The sequence below is a fragment of the Panthera tigris genome, chromosome B1, assembly GCF_018350195.1.
Source record: "Panthera tigris isolate Pti1 chromosome B1, P.tigris_Pti1_mat1.1, whole genome shotgun sequence".
NCBI lineage: Eukaryota > Metazoa > Chordata > Mammalia > Carnivora > Felidae > Panthera > Panthera tigris.
The window spans coordinates 136667236-136680659 of NC_056663.1; the positions used below are offsets into that span (position 1 = coordinate 136667236).

Consider the following 13424-nt stretch of genomic DNA (forward strand, 5'->3'; position numbering starts at 1 on the left):
TCTCAGAAGGAGAGTTTTTTTGTGGAGTGTTCTTTAGAAGCTATTCATAACCTCCTTCTTAAAAATTCCCTGTCTTGACTCTACAACTTGCTTTTGAATTTGATGTGAAGGGACAACATAGAGATGGATTGTTAGAGATGGATACATTTGTTAAAGCTTTATTTTAGGAGGAATTTGCAGAGACATTTCCAATTTGCATAGTTATCTTTAATTGATTAAAATCTGTATCTTTTTTTTTGTATCTGTATAGCATAATACCATCAGAGTCTGCCAGTCGGCCCAGGAAGCCCTGTAATTGTACAAAATCGCTGTGTTTGAAATTGTAAGTCTTTTTGCTACTATTTCTTCATTGGATATAACTGAAAATACTTTTATTTTTTATTTTTATTTATTTTTATTTTTTTTTTAATGTTTATTTATTTTTGAGACAGAGAGAGATAGAGCATGAATGGGGGAGGGGCAGAGAGAGAGGGAGACACAGAATCGGAAGCAGGCTCCAGGCTCTGAGCCATCAGCCCAGAGCCCGACGCGGGGCTCGAACTCACGAACTGTGAGATCGTGACCTGAGCTGAAGTCGGACGCTCAACCGACTGAGCCACCCAGGCGCCCCCTGAAAATACTTTTAAAAGTAAATGGAGTTAAATAAAAATTCTTAACCAGTTTCATAAGTCCAAGTAATTTAAATAAACGTGCAAGTGAATGAGCACTTATGATGGTGTAAAAATACTGTTTCATACATTCAGAAGTTATTTTATAGTCTTTAACATAGATGAGGCACTGGAGTAGGAATTTAGGGACACAGCAGCATGAGACAGACATAGTCTCTTTTGTTAATAATAATAAATTTGATTATATTTATGACCTTTATATTTGGTCTCCTAAGTGAGGTGATACTCTGAGTAGCTTCAAAAATTGTTGGGTGGGGGCACCTGGGTGGCTCAATGAGTTAAGCATCTGACTTCGGCTCAGGTCGTGATCATACAGTTCATGAGTTCGAACCCCACATCAGGCTCTCTGCTGTCAGCGTGGATTCTCTGTCTCCCTCTCTTTCTGCCCCTCCCCTGCTCGCACACACTCTCTCTCAAAAATAAAAAAATAAACATTTAAAAAGAATTTGTTGGATGATTAATTTGCATATTAGGTCTGAACCAATAGATCTGACATGAAACACTTAAGTGAAAAGCACTGGTCATGTAAGTGGTTTAAAATCCCAGGAAGCATAACTGTAGTTCAAGTAAGCAGATTGCACTACTGGAATATAGCTCATGTGTTTCCTTTTTAATAATTTTGAAATAACTTACTTTGGGTTCACATAAAATCACATAGCTGTTGTGTTGACAGCAGTTACTACTGGAACTAAGTTTCTAAACCAAAATTCTAGGAGCCAGTGACTTTAATTTTGAGGCTGATCAACGTGGTTGACAGTCAGTAAAAATAAACTCTGTAAGTAGGTGGCTCTGCATATATAATGCTTTTAATCAGATAATTTCTAGTTTTATGTATTTTAACAATGACTTTTCTGGGATGCCTGAGTGGCTCATTCGGTTAAATGTCCAACTCTTGATTTTTGACTCAGGACACAATCTCACAGTTCATGGGTTTGAGCCCTGTGTTGGGCTCTGTGCTGACAGCATGGAGCCTGCTTGGGATTTTTTTCCTCTCCCTCTCTCTCTCTGCCCCTCTCCCTACTCTTGCTTGCTCTCTTAAAATAAATAAACAATAAAAAAAAAAACCAAACAATTACTTTTTTATGTGACTTGCACTGATTTTTGTATTCCAGATATTGTGATTGCTTTGCAAATGGTGAATTTTGCAACAACTGCAACTGTACTAATTGTTATAATAATTTGGAACATGAAAATGAAAGGCAAAAAGCAATAAAGGTGATTACTTTTTATTTTATTTAACTGACAGAAATTTCCAGTTTCACCTGATTTTTGTAGAACTTGGTTCCTTTACAATGAAAATTAGTTCCTTTTGCTGTATTTAATCTAATGTGATTGAGCTTCGGTTGATATTTGATCTGTTTTAATAGGCATGCCTTGACAGAAATCCAGAAGCTTTTAAACCTAAGATAGGGAAAGGAAAGGAGGGAGAATCAGATCGACGTCACAGCAAAGGATGTAATTGCAAACGATCAGGATGTCTTAAAAACTACTGTGAATGCTATGAGGTGAGATGCTGGTTGGGGAACATAATCTAACCATTTTTTTGAAAATAACTTTAGAAAGGGTATATTGTAAAAATTTACTTACAAATTGGGAAATTATTCTGCTATCGCAGTTTGAAAATATGCACAGTCGTTGCAAGGCCCCTAGTTTGAGGAAGACCTTCTGGCCTCCCAAGCAGGGCTTCAGAGGAACAATACCTTGGTCTTGTCATTATGGCTTTGGGACTCATTACCTGATTACCACTTCATAACTTCTTGATCATTATACCTGGAAGTGTGTAAATCAGAGCAACAATTTATTGATTTTTAGTAAAAATAACATCAGGGGGCGCCTGGGTGGCCCAGTCGGTTGGGCGTCTGACTTGAACTCAGGTCATGATCTCATGGTTCGTAAGTTCGAGCCCCGCATTGGGCTCTGTGCTGACAGCTCAGAGCCTGGAGCCTGCTTCGGGTTCTGTGTCTTCCTCTCTCTCAGCCCCTTCCCTGCTCGCTCGCTCTCTCTCTCTCTCTCTCTCTCTCTCTCAAAAATAAGTAAACATTAAAAAAAAAACTTTTTGGGGGTGCCTGAGTGGCTCAGTTGGTTGGGCGTCCAACTTCAGCTCAGGTCATGATCTCACGGTCCGGTCTGTGAGCTCGAGCCCCACGTTGGACTCTGTGCTGACAGCTCAGAGCCTGAAGCCTGCTTCAGATTGTGTCTCCCTCTCTCCCTGCACCTCCCTCACTCAAACTTTGTGTCTCTCTCTCTCTCTCTCAAAAATAAATAAACATTAAAAAAAAATAAATAAAAATTTTTTTAAATAACATCAAAGTGGATTGGAAACTAGCAGTTGTCTTTAATGGAAGAGTAGTGCTACCAACTGTAGCACTGGGCTTTTGAAATATATGTGGTTACAAAATAGTCTGCATTCCACGGGCAGTCCTGAAAGTGAAGATTTATCTTGCCCAACATGCCTATAGTGCCTTGTTGAAGAACAGTGCTCTTTGGAAAACTGAATTATGTTACGAAGTTTGCTTTCTGAGCATAAAAATAGGAAAGAAACATGAAATATTGCTGGTTGAGGTTATTGGTCATTGTGAAGTGATTGCATCCATTTTTGCTACTGACCATGATTAGTCAGGCATCTTTGACAGGTGCTATTTATTTTATTTTTAAATGCTATTTAAATCATCCCCTTCTTGCTATAGACGAAGTACTACATAACTACATAATAAACATTGTCTTTATTTTCAAAGCTTAAATAGAATAATCTATTCATGCCCAAGTTGAACCCTGTGTTATTGTATTTGCTTTTTTGGTGTACCTGAAACTCTTCACTGACAATCTTTGGAATTGAGTCATCCCTACAGTTAGCTGGCTCTTCTCATCTATTAGATTTTCATACTTTCAGATTTCATATTCAGAAGGATACCTTATTTTTTGTTTTGGCAGAAGCCCTGGCGTTGTACTTGGTAAAGCAATACCAAGGACGGCATTCTCCCCTCATAAGGTTGCTCTGCTTTAGGAGTGTGTGCCTGCCATTCAGTACCCCTTCCCATTCAAAATGTGTCACAGTAAAGATTATGTGTGCTGTATTCCCTATGTAATGAATTCGTAATTCACCTGTGTTAGAAGTCAAATACTCCTTCTAAGAAGTATAGTAAGGTAACCTCTTGTTGGTCCTAAAGTCAAAATGAATGAAAATTGTGTATAATTAAGAGTATTTTGAAAGTGTCTTAAATAATGTTTTAGAGTCCAACAAGTCAGTTTTTTTATCCTTTTTTTATCCTGAATTTTTATTTGAATTAAAAAAATTTTTTTTAAGTTTATTCGTTTTTGAGAGACAGAGAGCAAGCAGGGGTGGGGCAGAGAGAGAGGGAGACACAGAATCTGAAGCAGGCTCCAGGCTTTGAGCTGTTAGCACAGAGCCCGACATGGGGCTTGAACTCACAGAATGTGAGATCAGACCTGAGCCAAAGTTGGATGCTCAACCAACTGAGCCACCCAGGTGCCTCTGGACTCCTTTATTTGAACACATGATGAAATAGGTGGCATCTGTTCATAAACCATGTCATACAAAATTTGTCATGGATATTTAAAAAATGTAAGAATAGCATATTCTTATTATCAAACCAAGTCCACAAAAAGAGACAAAATGGAAATTGATGTAAAGCTGGGTCAGAAGGGCAAAGAAGCCCTTCCATGCATATGGCATTGAACGGTCTGTACATGCTAGGCATATGATAAACATACAAGAACTAACAATTATATATTTATAGAGAGAGAATTTATAGAAATAGAAAAGCTGGTTGAAGTATACTAAAAGAGAGAAAGCTGCCCAGTTATAAAAATCCTTGACTTTCAGAACACACATAGTGTCTAATAACTAACTTGTCACTCTCAAAGACCAAGAAATGGAAGAACTGGAATGCACTAATCTAGGACTAGCAGTGGCTGATTCGCCCCTTGTGAATTGGTTGTGATATTGTCTGACAGTTTGTGTGCTCATTTGTTGGTCTTTTGAATTGAATTGGCTTTTTTTGGTCCAGTTAGTCTGCATCTGGATAACACATGCCTGTTCCTTTCACTCACCTTTCAAGGCTTGTTGAGTGGAGATGTGAGCGTCCACATTTTTTAAATGGCTGTGCCTTGTAACCTTTTTTCCTCTCCTTGTTTTTGACCACAAGGGAAGTTGAATCAGCAAAGCTAAACGGATACTCTGTCATTCTAATTTCTTCTTCCTGAGTTCCTGTTAGATTATTAGTACCTTTCTTACAGTTCTTCATACTTAATCCAAATTATCGTTATTGGTGTGTCTTTTTCACCCTTGATATCAGGGATTTTATCTCTTCATCATTAGATACTTATTAAGTGTAGCTTAACTCCATTAACCCAGAATGTATATCCATTTTGTTCCCTTGGTAAAGAGAATTTATTTGTGTATTCTAAGAAAGGAGCAGGGTTAAATGTGTTCGTCATAATACGATTTGTTTGTCTTGCTAGGTGCTGTAGAGAGAAAGGGCAGTTGGTATGTTTCTTTAAATTGACATGGGTTCACTGAAGAAACTGCATCCAACAAAAGATACTCAAATTTACTAGGCTTGGGAAATGTCAATGACGGAACAATGAGATCTCACTTCACCTCTTTCCCCCAGATTGCTAAATATTAAAAAGAGCTAGAATATACACTGTTGGAGGGAATGTGGGAAAGGCTTCTTTCATACATTGCTGATGAGATGTGAGGTGTTACAGCCTTTTGTAAAGACAGTCTGCCCACATCTATTAAAATACACATACCCTTTGGCCAGTGAGCCCAATTCTAGAAATGTAGCTCATAGAAATAAAAGCGTATATATGTATATATATATAAAATAATCTTTTATGCATTATTTGTAGTACTCAAGAACTGGTAACAAAATAAATGCCCAGCAACAGGCAAGTGAATGCCCAAATAAAAGGTGGCACATCTATACCAGAGATTAATACTCAGACATTAAATAGAATGAATTCAGCCTATGCTAGATGACTTGGGGGGAGGGATTCCATGAGGTGTAGTGTGAGAAACGGAAGATGCAGAAAGTGGGGCATATGATTTTGTAAAACAAACTAAAAAAAAGATGTGTATTTGTTAGTTAAGATAGGTATATGTACGTAAGGGCTGTGTTTTTCATAAATATATATGTTTTACACATTTTTACATACAAGGACACACTGGTTTAATATGGACTATGGAAGGATTTGGGGACGCTGGAGAAGGGGATTCAGGGAGGGAGATTATGGAGATTATCCATAATAAAAATAGCATCTATGAAATTCCTTTCATGTGATAATTGTGTGTTTGCATGAGTGGGAAATGATCAACACGTTGAGGTGTATGGATTCCAAATAACTTATTTTTTTAATATTGTATCATTCATATTCTTTATAAAGAACACACGTTAATCATATCAGGAGGAAAACCTTTAGCGGGGGAAGAAATGATGTGGAAGCACTCAAAAACAAACACTGTGTAGCCGCTCTTGGACTTAAATATTTGACCTGTCCACGTGTACGTAGCCCATTGAGTGTCAGGAAGAGAGGTTTCCATTGTATCTTATGTCATTTGAGCAGTTAGTTCTGTTGTCTGTTGATTTGATTAGAGTCTACTTAAGAGTAATGCTTTTTGGGTTTGATTTGGAAGCTTTTCTTTTGTAAATCTTTTAGGCAAAAATAATGTGTTCCTCAATATGCAAATGTGTTGGCTGTAAGAATTTTGAAGAAAGCCCAGAACGAAAGACACTGATGCACTTGGCAGATGCAGCTGAAGTAAGGGTACAGCAACAGACGGCAGCAAAAACTAAGTTATCGTCTCAAATTTCGGACTTGCTTACTAGGCCAACGCCGGCTTTGAATAGTGGAGGAGGAAAGTAAGTCAGTATTTTAATGTCTTTTTATAGTATAACATCAGTATTATTTCTGGTAAAGTTTCTTCTTTTTGGACAAGGCTAAGTTCATGCTTTGCCTTGTTGCAAACCTCTTTTTGCATTGTCTATCTCTCGTTACTTGTAAAGGATTTTGAAGGTAATAGGAAAACCACTGTGAGATATAGTACACACTTCTAAAATGCTTTGTGCTTAATTCGATTTCTCTCCACTAAGATGAGGTAGTGATGTAATTTGACAAATCCCTAAGAAAACTGAATTTTTACACCTGTTCCTGGTAGTAGTATCATCCACACTTTTGCACATCCTTACCTTCTGTTGCCTTTTCCGTGCCCATGTAGCACTTTTCCCCATCCTACTGGGGCACCTTGTTTCACTGGACTGCTAAACTCTGGAGTAGGAAAGCTCGAGCTTTAAAGTTCGGCCGAGCTGAGTTTAAATACTGTGTGTGCTACGCAGTAGTTTGTGAATTCGACAAGCACTCCGCCTCTCTAGGTCTCGGTTCTCTTGTCCTTCCCATCATCCTTACCAAGTGGCCACAAAGAATAAAGCATCGCTGTCCCAGTGTTTGGCAGGGTCCAATGCCGCACAGCTTGCTGGTGTGGATTTGTATCAGAGGGTTTAGTAGAGGTTAGCTTGCAGAATTATTAAATGCAGTGAGCCTTCCAGATGGTATATTATGTAAAATGCCTAAGTTGAAATAGGCTCCAATGCTTACAGAAATGCTTCTTTTTGTACAAAATATTTCAGATAGCAATTCTGAAGAACTATTATACAGTGTTACTAACTATACAATATTAACGTTATTGTAATAGTATAATATTTTCTAATTTAAAGAGTTTTGCATTTTAAAGATTTTTATACAACTGTACAGCAGCCCAAACCCTCAATTACTCTCTTGTCACAGTAGGTCTGAATTTCAGACTTCATTTGTTTTGCAGTTTCCTTCTGTCAGTGTCGTTGGTAACATTAGTGTCGTGGTTACGTTAGGTTGCCTGATTGGTCTCTGAAGGCTTTAAGACGTGGCTACATATAGCAAGCCTCAGGATGGATTGCTCTTATTTAATACTTAATAGTTGAGGTCTTTATGAATGAAACTCCATGTAGAGAACAGCATTTGGTTTCCCCACTGTTTTGTTTGTCATGATGGAAAAATGCAAAATTTTGGTGTGCTTTTTGTTTTGTGAACAATATATGGGACTCTGGGAAAGTACTTTATTGTTAGTGTTGTCCAGGAGATACTGCTTGCAGTGCTCAATTTTATTCATTCATTGAACAAATATTCATGGAGTGTTTCTATGTGTCAGGCAGTGTTCTAGGCTGTGAAGAAACAGCAATAAATAAAACAAAGACTGCACTCTGAAAACTAATTCACGAATTAGGAGTACTTTGTTATAGAATTATCCAGTTGACATATAGAGTTAACATCTTTTAGTTAACCAGATAACCTTGTGTAGGTAATAAGACATGTATTTTATGTAAAATTATATTTTCTTATATGCAATAATAAAACAGGTCTAACTTTTTAAAGCTCTTTGGGCTGTGCTTGTGCTCACTGCACAAATTGTAATGTTCAGTGTGTTGGTGAGTCATGAACATGTTAACAGATATTCATGTGAAGTAATGTCATCCAATAACTTTTGTTGTTATTCAACACCATCATCGTCTCTCTTTCTCTCTCAAAAAATCATTTCAGATTGCCATTTACATTTGTAACTAAGGAAGTAGCGGAAGCCACATGTAATTGCCTTCTTGCCCAGGCAGAGCAGGCAGACAAGAAGGGAAAATCAAAGGCAGCAGCCGAACGGATGATACTGGAGGAATTCGGACGATGTTTGATGAGCGTCATCAATTCTGCAGGCAAAGCAAAAAGTGACCCTTGTGCCATGAATTGCTAACTCTTGCACAAAAGACTGATAAATGGAACTGTACAGAAAATTGAAGGTCCAGGGACACTTGATTTTCTGGAAGATAATTTAACAATGATTGTACTGTTAATTCAGTCCTTGTGTGACCTGAAGTTATAATATTGAAAGAAGAAATTTTAAATGAGGAAAATTAGTACATTTTAAATCTTAAATCTGTTTATGCCCCTTCTAAATTGGGTTTTTCTTTATTGTATTATATAGATTTTAATTTGCATGGGTTTCTTAAGAATTAGATGTTCTATCCATCTGATGCTATTGACAAAGGACATTTATAAATTAATATAATTTATAATGTATGGCGTTGTAGGACTTTGTTCCAGTAGAAAAAGCCAGAGAACCATTGGTATTACCCAGTCATTCTTTGGCACTAGACCTAAGCAGATAGAATGTCTACATAAACAAATTCTTATGAAACATATTCAAATGACATTTTTGTGTTTAGAAAAGCACTACCTTTTTAAGAAAAAAACTTTTTAGCACAGATTCTGGAATAATATCGTGTTGTCACTTTGGGAATGTCAGAAGGGGAAGTAATCCATAGGCATACTTTTAAAATTAAGAAGTTGTTTTTTAAGAAAAACTGTTAAGGGACAGGCAGTAGTTCTTGATAGGCAAGGTGTTTCTCTAAGAAAGAGTGACTAAGAAATGCTCTGGGATGTTTCCATTTTCTTTGAAGGAGGTGCTGTGTATTTGAAATGATATTAATAAATTGTCAAAGTGATTACTGGGTACTATTAAAAGTGAGAGGTGCATATGAATAGAACTTATTATGTAGTGATAATACAGAAACTTACATAATCATCAGGTATAAAATTTGACTTGGATGGAGAAATAAAGAACATTGAAGCTCTAATAAATGAATTGAGGGAAAGACTTTTCATCTATACAATTCTCTTTATAGACTTTTGAACTAAGAGGTCTCAATCCAGTGTAGGAGTCTTACTTGATTTACTGAAAGGGCCTCCTAACAAAGCTTTCAAAATTATAGTGGGACTTCTTTTTATAAGGGAAGTTTAAAATGGCATTATTTTTAGCCAGTGATTTGATAAGCTGAAGGTATGAGTGTTTTCTTATTATTACTAAAATAACCTAAATCATTTTCACAAATTCAAAATTCAAGAGCTTTATGAATTTAAGAGCCTGTAAGAGGACTCTGGATTTTGTGACAAGAAAAACCATGTTGGAATTCAGGCATTTTGTTAGGTACCTTAATCCTCAGTAATTATTAGTATATGATTATTACATTTCCTACAAGGAATCTATAGTTGTATGTATTAAGTGTGTATATATGTTCATATGAACATGCAAGATATAGGCAATAGAAATTAATCCAAAAGAAGATTCCGTTATTCATTGAAGTATCTTCCTTTTGAAATTTGGATTTATAAAATTATAGTGCAGTAACTTTAAATGTAGATAGTGCAAACATTCTTAGCACCTCAGTCTAGTATGTTTAATTAAAATTTGTATAAATGTAAATTAGTGTAAGAGGATAAAATATCTAATCAAGTTATTTTTCAAAAGATTACAATACCTTTTTGGTCTAAACCTAAACTTTGTTCATTTTGTACATACTCTGTGTTTAATTCTAATTGCACCTTTGTGATGTGTATTTATATACAGTGTGCAGAAAATGTTTGTGAAATTTGGATTACAATTGTAGATTATGTATGACGGCATTGCTTGAGAATGTTTTGCTTGTAAAAACTTGAAGGTGCAATCAAATGCTACTAGTTTTTCTGATTTTCAAGAAGCTATCTAAAGTATTAAGACTTTCCTTCCTGTGTAGTACTTACTAAGCAACTTTTTGTATTTAGGCATTTGCATCAAATTGCTGAACAAGATTAATATCCACATTAATTCAACAATTTTAAAAGACTATTTGGGGAGGGTTGGGTATATAATTTTTTTAGCTCTATTTACATCCCAAAGTAGAAAGATTAAATTTATATTTACTAGAGCTATTCGAAGAATACACTTTTCTATATTGTAAAAACAGGACAGCAAAGTAAATCATACAGAAAATAAACATTTATACTATTCTGTAAAAAAAAAAAAAAAGTTTGTTTTTTTTCTTTAAGAACACCCACTTTTAACCATTTAATGTACCAGAAAAGAAACTTAAAATATCTGATTTTAAGTAAATTTGACATTACTTCTGAAAGCACACAAATAATAAGTATAATTTTGCCCAATTATTAACCCAAAATTGCTTTGAAATGAAAATAGGCCTTTTTTCCACTGTGTAAAGGCAGAAACTCAGTCTACTCTTTCCTTTCTTTTTTGATGTTTTTCTTTCTTTTTTAATGTTTGGTGTTTTTATGGTGAGCACCTTTCTCAGTTTCCTTTTCTTTCAAGAACAAAAAGCAACCTGTAGGTCTTATCTGGGAAACAAAACCTTAATGTTGCAGGTAATAAAACAAGCAGAGCAGCGACTTTAGGGAGAGACTACTGCTTTAGCTTCCCAGTTCTTGGATTCAGACAAATAACATATTCTAAATCTTATGTCAAATGTGAATAAAAAAAATCTTTAGAAAAGTTTTCCACTTTTATTGTTCTGTAACAAACAGCTAAGAGAATACTTGTTATGTAAATGCAGCTTCAAACTAGGATCTCTACCATCATGTTGCATCCTTTTTCAGCATTTTCTGTAGAAATTCCGTAGCAGCAACCCAAAGGAGAAGGAAGCCAATCAGCTATAGAAAGAAAGCCTTTGCTATTGGAGTTATTTTCTACTGTGTTAATTACTTAGGGCTGTGTGTGTCTGTGTGTGTGTGTGTTTCCTTAATGCAGATTTTGTCATTATCTATAGACCAAACGTGAGGTTTTTATGATCCAAATGACTTTATAAAATGAAAGGTATAAGGGCTTTTTTTTTTAATTATAATTTTTAAATAGTTTTATGAAAGCATTTAAGGCATTTTTTTTTTCTCAAAAGCATTAAGAAAATATATTCAGGGTAATATTTACTATAAGGCCAGAGACATTTAACTCCCTGATTATATTATCAAATGAAGTCTAGCAATAGATAAAAAGAATGCATCATGACCAGGTTGGGTTTATCTCCGGAATAAAAAGTTGACAACATTCAAAAATAATCAGTGTAACTCACTGCATGGATATAAAAAAGAAGTAAAACTGTATGATCGTAAAAGTTGCAGAGAACCTTTTGAATATACTAAAAACTACTGAACTTTAAAAGGGTTAATATTACAATATGTATATTATAGCTCAAATATTTTTCCAAAAAAGTTAAAAGGTACAGAAAAATTATGACAAAATTCAAGACCCACTTATGAGTGAAATGTGCACACACACACACACACACACACTCTTCAGCACACCAGGAAGAGAAAGGATTCTCAACCTGAAAAGACCATTTACTAAAAAGCCTACAGCTAATATCATATGAATGGTGAAGACTGAATGTTTCCCCTGCTAGACTAGGAACAAGGCACTCCTACAACATTGTATTGGAGGTCACTGTATAGTAAGCAGGGGAGCACAGATAGGAAATAAGACAGTATCTACTGGTCAATGTGACTGCCTATATACAAAAGTCAGTAATCTTTAAAGAAAAAAAGCTAGAAAAAGTTGAGTTTAAGCAAAGTCAATATGTAAAATTGTATTTTTACATAGTAGCAACGAACATTTAGAAACAAATTTTTACAATTAGCATAGCACCACAAAATGTGAAATGTAACAGATATATACAAGATCTGTAGGTAAAGTGTAGAAAACATTGATAAAATCAGAGAAGACCTTAAAAAAGGAGAGATCTACCATGTTCGTGAATTGGAACATTAGATTCTATGAAGATATCACTTCTCTCCAAATTGATCTTTAGATTTCCCAAAGCTCCAGCCAAAATCCCAGCAGGAATCTTTGTAAAAAATCAACAAGCTGATTAAACAATATATAGAGAAAGGTACAATTAGAACAGCCAAACATTTCTGAATAACGAACAAAGGTGAAACTCCTACTTGACTTCAAGGCTCATATAAGGCTCATCAGGTCACTGTGGTACTGGTGAAATGTTAGACCAATGGATCAATGGAACAGAACAGAGCCCAGAAGTAGACCCATATATATGCGGTCAATTTCTTACAAAGGCTCAAAGGTAATTCAGGGAACAATAATCTTTTTAACAAACACTGCTGGGATATCCATATGTAAAATATGAATCTCAACTTCTACCAAAGACCAGAATGAACTGAAAATGGATCATAACCTAAAAATGAAAACCCTAAAGTGACCAAATACCTAGAAGATAACATGAGAAGAAAAATCTGTGGCTTTGGGTTAGGCAACGTTTTCTTAGATATGAAACTAAGAAGTATCCCTAGAAGATAAAAACTGATAAAATGCATTTTTCAAAATTAATGTCTGCTCTTCAAAACACAATAAGAAAAGCCACAGACTGGCAGAAAATATTTGCAAAACACATTAGATAATGCACTTCTATCCAGAATATATAACACTCAATAAAAAAAACCACCTTCCAAAAGAGGGGCAAAAGACTTCAACAGACCTTTCACCTAAGATTATGTGGATGGCAAATAATCCTATGAAAAGATGCTCAGCATCATTAGCCATTAGGAAAATGGAAATGAAAGCCACAGTGAAATATTACTGCACACCTATTAGAATGGCTAATTCAAAACTAAACCCTGGCCATACCAAGTACTGGGAAGAAAGGAGAGGAACTGGAAGTTTCATACATTTCCTGATTGGAATGCAGAGTGGTGAAGTTATTTCACAAAAAGAGTTCTGGCAGTTTATCATAAAGCATAATATATACTTACTATGTTACCCATTGGATGGATACAACACGTTTTTATTTATCCATCATTTGGATATTTAGGTTTTTTCACTTTGTAGCTACAATAATATGAAATTTGTGTACAAATTTTTACATGGACATGTTT

General features: G+C 35.5%; 1 protein-coding gene across 5 annotated transcripts in view; it reads left to right on the forward strand.

Moving 5' to 3' along the window:
* The window catches only part of LIN54 (lin-54 DREAM MuvB core complex component), a 68800-nt gene extending 57766 nt beyond the window's left edge, over positions 1-11034 (forward strand). For all 5 annotated transcript variants that reach the window (XM_042984268.1, XM_042984266.1, XM_042984269.1 and 2 more), the window contains 5 exons: positions 251-322; positions 1781-1883; positions 2036-2173; positions 6351-6553; positions 8265-11034. In XM_042984268.1, the coding sequence (XP_042840202.1) occupies positions 251-322; positions 1781-1883; positions 2036-2173; positions 6351-6553; positions 8265-8466 (718 nt within the window). In that variant the 3' untranslated portion in view covers positions 8467-11034. The remainder of the gene's footprint in view (positions 1-250; positions 323-1780; positions 1884-2035; positions 2174-6350; positions 6554-8264) is intronic.
* The last annotated feature ends 2390 nt before the right edge of the window (positions 11035-13424 follow it).